General features: G+C 39.6%; 1 protein-coding gene across 3 annotated transcripts; it reads right to left on the bottom strand.

The window, feature by feature from the left end:
* Positions 1 to 854: 854 nt before the first annotated feature.
* arfgap2 (ADP-ribosylation factor GTPase activating protein 2) lies at positions 855 to 15,208 on the bottom strand. Of its 3 annotated transcripts, none has more exons than XM_085350414.1 (17): positions 15,125 to 15,208; positions 12,438 to 12,556; positions 12,216 to 12,288; positions 11,911 to 12,042; positions 11,388 to 11,468; positions 10,115 to 10,220; positions 9,477 to 9,533; positions 7,425 to 7,478; positions 5,929 to 5,981; positions 5,606 to 5,742; positions 5,107 to 5,238; positions 4,366 to 4,494; positions 4,109 to 4,261; positions 3,888 to 4,014; positions 3,656 to 3,743; positions 2,270 to 2,394; positions 855 to 2,176 (listed from the first exon to the last, which is right to left on the bottom strand). In XM_085350414.1, the coding sequence occupies exons 1-17, from the start codon at positions 15,194 to 15,196 to the stop codon at positions 2,156 to 2,158; spliced, it is 1,659 nt and encodes a 552-aa protein (XP_085206540.1). In that variant the 5' UTR covers positions 15,197 to 15,208; the 3' UTR covers positions 855 to 2,155. The 3 variants fall into 3 exon arrangements, with proteins under 3 accessions (XP_085206540.1, XP_085206546.1, XP_085206551.1); XM_085350420.1 differs by having other exon boundaries at positions 7,434 to 7,478; XM_085350425.1 differs by lacking the exon at positions 7,425 to 7,478.
* Positions 15,209 to 15,337: the final 129 nt, after the last annotated feature.

The following is a 15,337-nucleotide window of genomic DNA, read 5'->3' as shown; positions in this document are numbered from 1 at the left end:
TTAAAAACAAACACTGAAGCAACACTTTGGAAGAAAACCACAGATGATAAATTCAGTAGGTTTTTCTTTTTGTGGAAAGCAAAAAAAAGTCAACCCTGTTGTAATTAGGTGAAATGTGGATGATAAATTACATGGATAGATATCAGTTGAACAGTGATGAAATTTGATTATTTATAACATTTGAATCAAACTGTGTGATTAATAGTAACAGTCGGCTAACAAACACTTACGTACGCTAAGGATGAGCTGAAGCAACAGTAGTTTAGAAACTATTATAAGGCTTAGAGCTTGTAATACAACAGCATAAATCTTGCATTGAACAACAGACGTCTGTTCTGGTCATTCTTCAGATTTTCCACAAACAGAATGGATTCATATCTACAGTACAGTAATCATGTTCCCACCAAACAACCTCCAGGGCTGGAAGATGGGAGCTAAATCACTTGTACCAGAACCAGTTCACTTTAATTCAGGTTTATTTATATAGCACCAACTCACCTGAGAGTGTTTGATACTGAAGCACCTACAATGTTAGACAGTTCAATCACACAGCTCCCTATGAGAAAGTGTTGGGTGAGGAAGGAAGTACTCAGTTTTAACTGGAAGACACCAACAGCAGAACCAGGCTGTCCAGTCCAAACTGCATGTTTACAGCCTGCAGCACAGTTTGAGTTGCTGGACTGAAATAGGCTGACTTCAATTTCTTTGCATTAAAATCTGTGGGGCGTCCCCACTTTTTTTCCACTTTTGGATCATTTTCATTTCAAGTCTGCTTTTATATAAAAATGTGTGAATGTTGCACAGAGTAAAATCTAGTACGGCAGCAACCACAGGTTTAGCTTTGGGTGTTTGTGAGAAAGTTGACGTCAGTGAAAACAAAGCAGAGGTTTTTGATCTTTATTAACTGTTTCTTTTTGTAACCTACAAATAAATAGCTTTGAATGTTTCATCCTATCGCCCTACGTTTTTACCATGGGAAGGGCGCACACACGGGGTGATCAAAATTACACTTTGATGCATGACAGAGGGGGAAAAAAAAAAAAAAAAAACTACTTTCGAATTTTATCCAATTTCCAAAACTTGTTGAACGTAAAGTCTGCCCTGAACACACGAGACAAGATGGGATACGAACAAGCGCGGTGAATCTTCACGGTTCAAGTTCACTGTATTTAACTGCATTGTACATGGCAGTGAAATTTAGAGAGAATTCCTCGCCTCGAGTTAAATACTCGAGGATCATTTTTCTATTTAAAACTGAATATGTGAACTTAAAAGATACAAGCTTTCCAAAAATCAAAGCACTGAGGGTAAATCAAGGCAGACTCCAGGTTCAACAAGCAAAAACAAGTGAAACACAGCTGAAGGTGGCAGAGTGGAGATGCATAGTCAATACAGTATTATAGTTTTGAGCTGGGACAGCATATTCTGTCTGCAGTGCCTATTGGAGTTGGATTTAACCCTCCCTAATTCCCAGTATTGCACGCTGGAAGTTTGTTATAGGGAATGATGGATTTACTGCTGCACAATCTAATTCAAACACAGCATGTAACCATAGCAACTTGCACATCAAAAATGTGATGCTTCCATGTTTCACGCAGACAGAAACGCATAATTCCTCTCAAAGAGTTGAAAATCAGTCAGTGCTTTACGAAGAAAACAAACTGTGGACAAGTGCCACAGTAAGTGAGCAGCACTGTTTGCGATTGTTGTTCAAATAACACTAAAATATATACTGCCTCTTTTTTAAATCTCACAATAAAACAAAAACTAGCATGACATATTTGATTATATGAATGGAAATAAACAACTTCTGCAAAGGAATAAAATAAAGCAGAATGAACTCTGGCATCATTTTGAAAATCTAAGACCAAAGTATTCCAAACAGTAAATTACAACAAAACTCTGGTTTAGAAAAGAATACAACCTGTGACGCTCGGCTTTGCTCATGGAAACTTAAAGAGTCTGCTAATGAGAATGAGAGAAGAAAACACTGTCTCAAACTGTCAATAATGGAGGACGGACGTGACGGACATTTCTTTTCCCATGCAATACTTTCTGTTGTCCATGTCTCGTCCCATCTTCTCGGTCCAAACGCACGTGTCAGTCAAGAGGCTGTCTGGCTCCACACAGGTGTTAGTCCACCGGTCGATGCTGCTCAGTAGGAGCCGTAGCGGTCCTGAGGAGGGAATAAACACAAAAACAAGGAGAAGTATGAGCAAACTTAAGGATTCAAGTGAAATAAAGCAGCTGTCTCGTGGACCAGTCTCACCTGGATCGTGTTCATGACACCATTGGCGAGGACAGCCATCTTTCCCGCAACGGTCTTGACTCCCTGTTTGAACTGAGCGATGTCCGAGCCAGAGGGAAGCACGCTGTCAAAGCCTGAGGCTCTTCCTGAGAGGAGCAGAGAAGTCTAATCAGACGGGACTTTTTCACACATCCAAATCAGTTAGGCTGGTTTCACACGGCAGTGATTCTGCTGAAAACAGCGTAGGCCACGTCACCTCTACATGCAGCAATCCGTGGCTCAAGTTAGAAATCCCACTCTTGTTATTCACTAACTTTTTGGAGGTCATCATATATCATTTTTACCACTCAGCCTGAGGCAGCATCACAGTAACTTGAAAATGAGGTGAGCCAAGACTTTTGAATTCACACCACAGGTGCATCCACCGAAAATCAGTGACCTTGACGTCAGAGGTCAAGCTTTCTGAAGAACGAATTTGTACCAAATGTGCATCTACGAGGAGGCTGAGGGGATAGAATGAAGGTTTAACATCTTCAGTGAGAATCAGCTGTCTATTTGGGACTAAAGCAGAATAGCACAGCTTTCATCCACGCTGACATTGTCTGCATTTGTACTCGTGCACTCATGTGCGAAGCCTCTTCTTTAAGCATAAAGGATAATATCTCATACCAAGGTATCAGCCTTGATCTAATCAACATTACTGCCAAACACACGTATCGCATTTGCCAATGAGGTAGTTGTACCTTCCCCAAAGGTGTAGGATACAGACCCTGTCTGCAGATTTAACACAATAATCCAGTGTCAGTGGGGTTTGAGACTGTCGAGTCCATATGTGATATTTTGATTTGATTTCTCCCATATAGTGGCTCCCTGTTAAATCCAGATTAAAATCTGAATCCCATAAATAATAAATAAATAATTACATAGTACCATATCACCCTATTAGAGCACTTCGCTCTCGCTCTGCAGGCCTACTTGTTGTTCCTAGAGTATTTAAAAGTAGAATGGGAGGCAGAGCCTTCAGTTTTCAGGCCCCTCTTCTGTGGGACCAGCTTCCAGTTTGGATTCAGGAGACAGACACTATCTCTACTTTCAAGATTAGGCCTCAAACTTTCCTTTTTGCTGAAGCATATAGTTAGGGCTGGACCAGGTGACCCTGAATCCTCCCTTAGTTATGCTGCAGTAGGTGCAGGCTGCTGAGGGATTCCCATGAACCACTAAGTGTTTCTTTGCTTTCTATGAGAGTACACACCACTCTGCATTGAATCATTAGTTATTTCCCCTATTTTCACGTAGAGTAATATATAGTTTTGTAAACACAAGTTAGAAGAGGAAGCTCAAAAGTGCAGATGAGCGCTGAGGAGTAAATGAACCTTGACATTATAAGAACTGCTGGTTAACGTTTACCTTTGTGGTCACTGCCATCTCCAAACAGGTCAGCTGAACTGATGGAAGTGCTTCCAGACATGCTCTCCAGCCTCGTCTTTGCATCATACTGAGAGAAAGATGAAACAAAGGTCAACCATGAGGTAAGAACAGAACATAGTAAACAGATGACAGGTGACATGTTAATTACAAGCCTACAGAGGCCCTAGATTTGAACTGTTTTATAGTGAAATGAAGACGAAAAGGTTCTCACCTCAGCACTACTCTCCCGACCAAAGAACATGTCTGAGGAGATGGCCTTTGCATTGGCAAACTTCTGCCTGGCCTCACTTGACTCGGAAACTGAAGCTGAGACGTCGGCTTTTCTTCTGCTGGGGAGTCTGAGTTTAAGCATTGAGAACGTGCGTCAGAGCTGAGAGCTTTAGACAGAAGCTAAAGGACATGTATGTATTTGGCAAGTGAATATGTGTGTACCGCTCTCCAGTTGGTTGGATACTAGAGATGGTGACCTCCTCCTTGGGGTCATCTTTCTCCAGTGCCCAGGAGGTGGTGAAAGAGGCAGTTCCTCCTTCAGTATCCCAACGGGATCCAAAACTGTCTCCCACTGTAAATGGGTTGTCTTTGTATCTAAGATGCAAAACACAGTGGGTTATTAAGGGAGTGCACTCAGTTCTCTCTATGTTCTGTGGTAGATAATGAATCCATGATACATAAGTGGGTTCTGTGCGTACTTTGGAGGTCCAGAGGTGAAACCAGGCTCATCAAACATTTCCAGTTTGGAGCGAGAAGAGGACTTTGCTCCCACGGGCGTTTCCTGCTCGATGACCTGCATCTCTGACATCACTGAATGTGACACGGCACTGCAACAGGAAATAAATGCTCACATTTACAGACCTAACAAACAACTGGCATTCCTCTATTCTGCGTTAGCTTCCTGTGTTATGAGCAAAAACTATTATCAAGGTTCAAATTCAATTCAAGAACTTTCAAGGTCCATTTTCAAGCTTTTCCAGCACATTACCAAAAAAAAAGGCTGCCTTATGTGCATATACTGTATAATCTTAAACACACATTTCACTTAAACATTAAGATGTGCAAATATGAACTAATCAACTTGTTAGCGATATTCAAATCCTGCTGAAAAAAAAGCCCCAAAAAAACAAGAAAACTGCACCAAACATCACAAAAGAATCCACATTAAGGTCAAATTAATAAGTCTCAGGGCACATAGTTGTTTCAAATAACGTTCAGATTTTTCACATAACAAGCAGCGAGGATTTTGTCCCTCATCATTTCCTCTGGAAGCACTTTATAAGGTGGTCTTTCACATGAACATTTTCAAGTGGTAATCCTTCTTTCCCAGATGGACTCTTATCTGCTGCTATAAGCTACACTATATTGCATTTTTCTTGCATCCTATATGTCGAGAATCTTCAGCTAAATTCTGAAACTGAAATGAAAAATGTGTTTACCTCCTGTTGCCGAAACCCATGCCCAGTCTCTCAGCCTGCTCTTTTTTCTTGCCTTGCAGATTCTGGAGCTTCTTTTCCTCCATCTTTCTGTCAATTTCCAGCTCTTTGTAGGCCAAACGCATCGAGGCAACACTGCAGCCGTCAGAACAGAATTTTAAACATTAGATTTTTTTTTTTTATTGGGAAAAACGTACAAAAGATCCATCTTAAACATTCATTCATTTGACTTAATTTTTATTACATGCTTTTCTTATTTTGCCTTTTACTGTGGTGGATGTTCATAAAACAAGGCCAAAGTTTTAAATAACGAGTATGCAGCGTGCTGTGAACACTGATTCAGCTTGTTTTTCCATTTACTGCTGGCTGTGTGTGACTCAAGCAAAGCTACTTTATTAAGGTAAAACATAGAGGTGTGTGGCTGGAAAGAATAAAACGGCTTAGCATTAAAAAAAACTAGATGAATGAAAATAAGGGAGAGTATTCTTTCTCTTATTCTTACATGGATTCCTCGGCTTGTTTCTGAGCCTCCACGGCCTGCTCCTCTCTCAGCTTCTCAGCCACTTGTGCCTGCTTCTCCACCTCTGAGAAACTCTTATTGCTCACCTTCTGGGCACCGAGACCTTTCTTTGCACCGAGCTGCATCAGTAGGAAAACGTGGTTAAAGTGCGTCCTCAGCTTTAAGCTGATAACTCACAGAAGAGGGAATGTGAAGGAAAATTCATGATACTAACTTTTTGTCATGTTAGGAAATAAATAATCCTGAGCTTTTTTCAGCAGCTTCATGTGGTAGAGAAACAATGAAATATTTGTGGTTTGACTCACCCCTTTTTTAGCTGCCATGGGCTTCTTTTTCCCAATGATAGAAGGTTTCAGATCTGTAACACATGGGACAATGTCTTTTTAAAACACATTTACAACATCATTTTATCTCTCGAGATATTTTCACTCATGAACAATGTTGGAATAATCAGGGCAGGACACTGTCCGAGTTCCCCTGGAAAAATTCCTTTGTTTAGTTTTAGAACGGCGTTTCCCACACAAACATTACTCAGGAGGAACATCCAGTTATATTTTGAGTTCATTTTTTATTTTATCCTTCTGCGTCTCAGACATTAACAACAATAATTTACTCAGTGGACAATCCCCTCAGCTGTTTCAAAGTCCAGCTAGCTCTGATCCTTCCCACTGGAGACAGTCGCTCTTGTACTCCTCTACAGGTCGGATGCAAACTGCCACTGACTAGAACTCACAGCAGGTCACAGAGAACTGGTGCCAGTACTCTGAGCTCACCAATGCTTCAAACTGAATGGAGACTACAATCACCAGCTGCAGTCCAACATGGTGCAGCTGGAGCTGTGAGCTTCTCTCACCCCAACCGGTCGCAGCAGATGGCCCCGCCCCTCCCTGAGCCTGGTTCTGCCGGAGGTTTCTTCCTGTTAAAAGGGAGTTTTTCCTTCCCACTGTCGCCAAAGTGCTGCTCATAGGGGGTCATGTGATTGTTGGGTTTTTTTCTTTGCATGTATTATTGTAGGGTCTACCTTACAATACAAAGCGCCTTGAGGCGACTGTTGTTGTGATTCATAGCTGTATAAATAAAACACAAATTGAAACTGACTTCTCACATTTAGCTCCATCAGACAATCTGCAGAGTTCAGGGCTCATTATGCACGAAAACAGCTTCATCTGGCGCCAAAGCAGAGGTTAAAAAAGCTCATTAGCTCTGGAAAAACAACCTACATTTGGTGAAAGATGCTTCTGCAGTGAAACAGCATTCACAAGGTTTTTAATTGCTAAATCACAAATTAAAGAAATCAGTGCAGCAAAAGCGTTCTGCTCAGTTAAAGGCACCGCACCACAGCACTTAGACCTCAGGTTCACAAAACCAGCTTTTTTTGCATTCCAGCAAGAACATCGTGTTCAGTAATGCCAATGTTAGTCAGCCACTTTGCCCTCAGCAGAGTTACACATCCTGGTAACAATTTCAGAGTGACAGGCAGCAACTATCATTACAGACATTTAGGAAACTCTTTACTTTTCAGTCACATTACGGTGGTGACACAGACGATCTCAACAGCTTGGCAAAGTACGTAGTCGTTTTGCACAGTGTAGTAACTTTGAATTAAGTTTCACTCAATGACAATAAAGAGCTTTATGCTTGTCAAAGAGTATCTTGTTGAACAGCTGTACAAATAAGACCAGTGAGCTGATACTGTTTACATGACAGAGTAGGAGAAACAGGAGGTGACTGAGGAGATGTTAATAAAAGCAACAAAACCATGCGTCTGAGCTAGAAAGCAGCTGGTGCAAACTACACCCACACGTATCACCTTGAGGTGTCCATCCTTCACGTGATGACAAACGCATGGAGTCCTCTAAAGAGCAGGACAAACCAGTCAGCACAGTCATAATGCTCATGTTCCAGATTAGATTACACTACCCGTGGTGGATATGCACACTCGATAGAAGCATTACAGAAGTGATAAGTCAAATCAGGAGAAAAATGAATTCATTAAAATTCAGGAACTCTTAATATGCAGTTCAACAAAAGCAAGATTCCCATAAGAGCCACATACTGTTTCTGACATACGCTACTTAACCCTTTAAGACCTACCATAGAACCAAGTTCGCCAGAGCTTATATTATATTTTTACATGCTGTGGAGCCATTTTTGGGAGCATTTCAAGTTGCTATACATCAATACAACCATTATAGCCCAAACTTTAATAATATGTCTGCATTAGGTGCATAGTAATTACATAAATTGCAAAAAAGTGCAATAAACTACAAAAAAATTGAAAATCGTTTTTGTTTTTTTAACATATATTTCTAGTTAGAGAAATTTAAGAGGCTTATCCCTCAAAACTGTAAATACAAAAAAGTTACACAAACTAGTTTCCCACCACAGGAAATTTATTTTGAGTGTCTTCATAGTTTTATTTTTGAAATACACCAATTTTTATATACTGCAGGAAAAACGAAAATATTATAGTGCAAATTTGCAAAATAACAGCATATGCATCAAAATAAACTATTTCCAGCAGTGCAATATGAGTCTTAAGCATCCCAGAAACGACACAGAAAGTCATAAAGTCAAACATAACTTTTTAAAACACATAACAAGTAAAACACAAGCTCATAAGGCCCCGATCATAAAAAACTACATTTCCGCAAAATGACGTCACTTCCGGTTTCGGGCAGGTCATGCGGTCATGTGATAGTTCACGCTGATGGACGTAGGAAGTGTTACAAACAGCTGATTGGATCGGCGAAGCGTGTTTCTGGAATATCATGTTTTTGTTGCTGCAAGTGATTTTTATGCAGTTTTTGCAAAGCTATATGTGGAAGGAAACTGTGACCGAGGACAAGCTGATGGCATAAGATGTAAGTACAACTCCTCCAGTTTCATATGCAAAAAAAATTATTGCGCTAGCTTACTTGGTTGCAGAGCTACCGGGATTTAAAAATAGTTACGCAAAACAGAGCGTGCCCGCTCCGATCGGCTGTAAAGGGTTAATATAAATACTAGTTTGTACTCGCAAACAATTCAATTATGAGATCATGATTCTTGGTAACAAGAGTACTAATTAATATATTAGATAAAATGTTTCATGTTCTCAATGATTTTAAAGACTTCACAACATCACTTTACTAGAGCAGGAGACTCAGCTTTCACGTGGAACCTGCTCCATGTTTGGAGGCCCACAGCCTCTCTGCTTATAAAACTTGCTTTCTGATAAAGCTCATAGTAAGTGTTGCCCCTGGTGACCCTCAACCTTCCCCACATTATGCAGCTGTAGGCTCAGGCGGTTTTGTACCTTACATAAGGCACATTAATGATGGTTTTGTTGTCAAAAGAAATAAAACTGAGTTGAACTGAAGTGGAGAATGACCCACTATGTAAATGTGCATGTACTTCTATTACACGATTCTACTTTGAGGAACACTGATTCATCCATTCAGACCTAATGATACTGTGCTTTATTAAAGGTGAACTACCACACACACACACTAATACTCTGACAGATGCATCAGGAGGTATTTAAAGTTGAGTATCTCGCCCGGGGACACTTGTGCATGTCGACTAGAAGAACCTGGGATTCCTCCCACTGTAGCTCCCAACCAGCCTCACAGTACGACAGAAATATTCTAATCATTATGAATGAATGTGAATAATATGACTCGAAACTGGGACAGTCTTCACAGGAACACACAGACAAAAGGATGTATGGATACAAAAGTATAAACACAGTCGAAGCAGAGTAAGGGAAGTATCTATACACAGAAACATAAATGGCAACACAAAGAAAAACTACAGATAACAGCTGTGCAGTTACAGAAGGACAGAGGCTCTGTGAAGCTAATGCACTCACCAATGGCAGCTTTGGGTGATGTGCTCAAACCATCAATGCTGGGTCCTTCCTCTGGCTCTAAAAAGATAAAAGCAAAACAAGGTTGAAGCAACAAAAGAATTTTTCAGACATACTTACTGCATTTTTCTTAGTATTTATTTGCTGCATTCAAAACAGGATCAATGTGAAAATAAACAGTCATGTGAAAAAGGACGTTTACCCCCTTTCCATTTTAAGGCTTTAATATCAGGACATCAATAAAAAGTATACTGTGTATAATGTGGTGTTGTTCATGTGAGGTTGTGTTGACTTCATTTTATAACTTTTTCTTTATTTTATTAACAAAAACTAAGCCAAAATGCAGAAGCACTGTGATTCCCACTGGTTTCAAAGACATCAGCAGTTCCAGGTAAGATGACTAATCACTATGGGCACGTTCCAACCAAACTAACCAGGACGTGTCTTTTAATGAAGTAATAGCTCTTTGAAATAAACAAAGTAAAGACCTGTAACGACTCATTCATCCCATCACCTTTTCACACATTAGATTTAGTCACAGCTATTAGAGCTGCAAGTCTGCGTGTCTGCATGGTAGCAAGCACACCAAACACAATGAACCTGGCAATGCAACGCTGACAACTAAGATTCATTTTACTTACGGGTGTCATCCTGGCCTTTAGCAGCTGTGTTCGTCAGCTGCTGGGTGAGAGTGGCTCCGTTCTGCTCTGGCTCAGAGGATGGTGCAACGTTCCAGTCATTAATAGGCTGAAAAATAAATGTCATTAAATTTAAAGAACGGATGCAACTTAAGCCTGGCTCACTGTTTAATCAGAAACACTTAAAATCTGACCAACAACAACAACATATATTTTATAAGCTCACTGTAATGATGAACTGTAATAATCCCACGTGGCAGTTATAAACCAGTCTTGAGAAGACTAGTCTTATTAACTAGTCTTGAAACTAGTGAAACTCAACACTTTAGTTACTCAAATGCTTTTGTTTGAACTTTAACAATGTGTTTGACACACACACACACACACACACACACACACACACACACACACACACACACACACACACACACACACTTTTAATCAGCCTTGTATACCTAAAGCAGCATTTCCTATAGATTCATAATGGGGAAGGAGATGATATGCTCATCTGTACATATACATACACACACGAGGTTTTTCTCCAAATGAGGCACAAAATCTTATAAGAATTTTAATCATTATAATAATAATTTCAATAACTAAATTTCAAAAACAATTCTGTCACAGATACAAAGCTTGGTGACTCTTAAGTTTTGTACGTTTGACATACGCTGAACACGACACGTGAAACAAACGCAAACGGAGAATAAGTCTCTAAACTAGCGGGGCTTGTGGAAACACAGACCCAACAGTGGAATTTATAGTAAGTATTATTTCAGTAGGAGACGGGGTGAATACAGACACAGCAAGTTTCTCTTCTGTAACAAATAACTAAACACTAACTAAACGTCTAGACTAACTAGAAAAGTCTCGGAAAGCAGCTGCAGATGGAAGTTCTTTCTCTGATCTGCAGTTTTCCACCTGATGCACGTTCAGACTTTAAATAAGCACCAGAGCAGAAAAAGAACTGCAGGCCAGTGGAGCTGCAGCACTCTGCTGCAGAAGCAGATAACGAGCACCACCACAACAGTGACATGGCCAGTGAGCCAGAGAGTAGTGAAACACTGCAAGATGGAAAGGGCCATGGTTAGCTGGTTAGAAATGACTTAACTACAACTAACAGAGGAATGGAGGCCACTGTTCTGTGCACTGTAAAAGAAATGCTAAAATGAGTTGCTAATTAAACCTGGAACGTCTGCGTGAGGAACACTATAATATTGTAGACGTGATTAAACAACATGCTGTGACATTAAAAGCACCAGAAACAAAAACAAACCTGGGTGTGTTCATCAAAAAAGTCTGTTTCTTTCTTGTCAGAAGCTGCAGGCGTGCCTCCTGCAGACGAGTCAATCCAAAGCTGCAACAGCAAAAAGGAAAACTTGTGTTGTAAATTCAAAAGCTTTTCATATTTTTTGAAGTAGAGTAGATCCTGAATTAATGATGGTTTTGTTTATAAAACAAAAGGATGGTCATTGGTTCGATCCATGGCTACTTGAGTCTGCATGTCAGAGTACTTGGGAAAGCCACTGAATCAAATGTTAGACAAGGCATATTAATGATCTGGTGAATGAAGCTTGTAGTACTTTCAGTGCTCGGTTACAGTAAAAGTCCATTTACCATGTACTTTGAACTAGAACTGCCACATGGCTCAAACACTAATAATCCTTTTATCACTCTTATCACTGAGCCTCAATGTACCAACAACTCATTAAACTAGGAGCACGCAAGCCTACGCAGAAATAATAACATCTGCAGTGACGTAAACATTTCCTAAACGTTTTCCCTTCATTGATACTCACGTCTGTGCCATATTTAGACAATGCAGCATTTGCTAGCTGTCGGATCTTCTCTCTGTACATCTGGGCAGCACGACTGTTATACTTGGCATTGGTGTCGTTTGTGGAGCAGCCATGCTGGCGGAAGAATGCCGTCTTCAGATTTAAAAAACAGAAATGACATTTCAGAAGAATTAGAAACCACAGACGTGTCGTACCAGAAAGCCACACTTCACAAAACATGGCTCATTTAGGTAAAAGACAACAATCGTTTTGTTTTTTTATTTGAGAAAAACCTCATTACACTTGGTACTCAGGTTCAGACTTACCGCATTGGCGTTACCTCCAACCTGCATACACCTAAGTTGAAACCAGTTCCAGTTGGAGTCTAACTCAGTGGATCTGCGGAGGAAAGGGGGACAATGTGGAAAGTCAACATGGACAGATTTACTAACAGTCTTTCCCAGAACAAAACCCTCCTTCTGTGTTAAAATATCATAAACCGACACATTTTTAGATCAGCTACAAAGCTGAGGTACAATGAAGTTTACCTGATGAAACTGAGATGCACTCCCAGTGAGCGGTGGATGCCAGAGCAGTCGATGCACAAGAAGACACCATATGGAATACTTGCCCAACTGGGGTTTTTGGCAGCACAGTCAAAACATACCTATGCAGACAGAACATCAGCATTTTAATGAAACATTTCTGCCTCGACCAACCCAAGTGGTCACAGTCCATTACATTTTCCTGCTGCTAATCATGCAATATGAGCAAGAGAAGCAACATCATCACCAGATAATAATGTTGCCAGTCAGTTATATTTAAACAGCTCGTTTCAACATTCCTGAAGACTTTCTCATTGAATTTACTGTCACAGAAAAGCAGCAATGACATAGTTTAACATGGAGCTGCTGAGTGTTTACACACCGTGAAGAGCCAAGAGGTGGAGCATTTTTCAGACTGAAAGTGAAATAATGTTAAATATTGTATTAATTACTATTAATCGATTATTAATATTAATTAATGTCTCTACACCATCATATTGTCTGTTTTCAGCAGCACAAAACTTTGCCTCCTATTAATGTCAGAATAGCTTCCAACAACACAGAATAAAGGTAACATTTTCATGCCATAGTTTAGATCGCGCATGTCTAATTTTATTTATTATTTTGTTGTTTGTAATGTTGCATGCACTTCCTTAGAGATGTAACTATAAATTGCATTTATCAGCCCAAAATGCCTGTGATTGGCCTGTTCAGTATAGTCAAGTCCAGCAGTGCATTTCCAATTTTTCAAATTGACTATAAAAGAATGGATCAACTCCAAAAGAGCTGAAAATCACCAAACCTGCAGACCTCTTTTAGGGTTGGGAGATGGAACCTAGAATTTCTAATAATGACTTCTTCAAATGTTGATGGCATTTAATCACAATATTACTGAACTAAAAGGGTTCTCCACCCAAAAAACACAACAACTCCTGTGTTCATTACGTCCCTGCATGTCATTCTTTCTTGTCTATAGCTTAAAAGGTTTTGAATGAATTCTAATAATATTTTGTAGGTGTGTACTTTGAGCTTCAGATCGATTTATTGACTTTCAAGGAGATGTCAGAGTTCTAAAATGACATGATATTCTTGCTGGTAATGTGAAGTAACATGTATTCATAAAGAATTACATAAAAACTATTACTACATTACTACTGCAGTAAGGGCATTACTGCAAAACTCCTGTGGTGACTAAAATCTTAACTAAAATTAAAAAAGCAAAAAATAAATAACTTCAAAACTCGACTTTGTGCTTTGCATTGAAAAAACATACAATATATACAGTTGTTAAAATGAGAGAGAACTTCAGGTTGGCTTCATTTACTACGTCCAGCTTTTATAATGGGATAAAATGCTGATGCTTGGACTTTCCAACACCACGTTTCATAATACTTCTGTGAAGTGCGTTTCAAAACATCCACGTCACGCACATGGCTGCCTGAGGTGTGTTTCACCCATTTCGACAGAGCTTTTGTGTTGCTTCTAGGCAGGCAACGTGCCAGGAAGCACAATTTCTACAAAGCACAGTAATTAATGAATGAATGTTTTTGACATTACTGCTTCCATTTCTACTACTACTATAAGCACATGTATACAAGAAAACGATACCCGATCTCTCATTACTATCTTTGCTGTGGATTGTAAAGACCGATATAGATGATCAATTTACTTAGAAAATTGTACTGCACAGTATAATTGAAGAAATGATATTCAAATGATTACTGTCATATATAGAGAGTCGCAGTGTACTGTTCATTCATTAAATGATGTCAATAAAAAACACATGCTTTCAATGAAAAAATAAAAACGCAGACATTTACAGCTCTGACTGTAATCCATTATACATTTTTTTTCTGCCTTTAAAGAAAACGTTATTATCAAGTGACTTCATCTTCACTCTAACCTGTTACACACTTGCTGCACACACTGTTACATACCTGTTCATACTGCACTGCTAATATGAAAACTAACAGAGTAGTTAAAAGAAATCAAACGAAATCTCATAAACAGCAGGACAAAGGCTTGCAGGGTCATATAGCCCAAACGCCTGACTCGGAGTAAGTAAAACGTCATTCCTGTGTAAAAATAAATAAACAAAAATAATATTGCTTATGTATTTCCGTCACTTACTTTGAACGCTTAATGACTTTACAGTACCATCGTCTTTTATAATCTAATTTTAAACTATACTGTCACTCTGTAAACCGTTAGCTAGAACACCTACCGAACAAATGACTGTAAAACCGAAGTTCTGACTGACAAACGTTATGGAGCGCCAACACATCAGACTCTGCTAGCACTAACAGATACTTATCAATGAAATGAGTCAAATTTCACGGCTTTCAAAGCAAACCTAACGACCACTACTAAATGAGTCCCCAATATCGGACATATCAAAAGTTTAGTCTATTTAGTTCACGATTCTCCCATAATTTTCCCGACGTGGCACAGCGGAACAAGTTAGCTTCCTTAGCTTACACATACGTGGCCTTTATGTTAGACTACTTTACCGGTAGGCTAGTAGTCATTAGCTTTTGCTAGCTGTCTTACCGTGTAGCCGGGCCTTGCTAGGTGCTAGAACACGACTAGCTTCCCAGGTAATTTCTCCTGTCCAAAGCTAATCATGGACTGCCAGTATAAAAAAGCCTCACAAAGTAATACACAAGCAATGATGGTGAGTATTCGGTTACCTTGTTGGTAGGAACAGATCTTAATCTTTTGAAAATGGTAAGGATTTCGGTCTTATTTGGTTCCGTAGCCATCTTGACACTGACGATTTCTATAAGCTGACGTCACTACGGCAACTAGTGTGGCCCAAAACCCAAAAAGGTAAAAAGTCATCCGTGGTTCACCGACTTTAAAATAAAACAAGTCGATTAATTATCACATTTTTAAAAAACATT

This window comes from Diplotaxodon limnothrissa, linkage group LG1, assembly GCF_057381915.1.
Source record: "Diplotaxodon limnothrissa isolate DT_005_m linkage group LG1, D_limnothrissa_male_GT1.1, whole genome shotgun sequence".
Lineage (NCBI taxonomy): Eukaryota > Metazoa > Chordata > Actinopteri > Cichliformes > Cichlidae > Diplotaxodon > Diplotaxodon limnothrissa.
Note: the sequence above shows the minus strand (reverse complement) of the source record. Positions and strands in the feature narration are given on the sequence as shown.

Bases quoted from the DNA above. Each gene is read 5' to 3' on its own strand.
- arfgap2 (XM_085350414.1), bottom strand. From the start codon at position 15,196: ATGGCTACGGAACCAAATAAGACCGAAATCCTTACCATTTTCAAAAGA. The intron at 12,043-12,215 runs GTAAGTCTGAAC...TTAAATCTGAAG, and splicing joins TTGGAGGTAACGCCAATGCG to ACGGCATTCTTCCGCCAGCA. The intron at 11,469-11,910 runs GTGAGTATCAAT...TTGCTGTTGCAG, and splicing joins TGTCTAAATATGGCACAGAC to CTTTGGATTGACTCGTCTGC.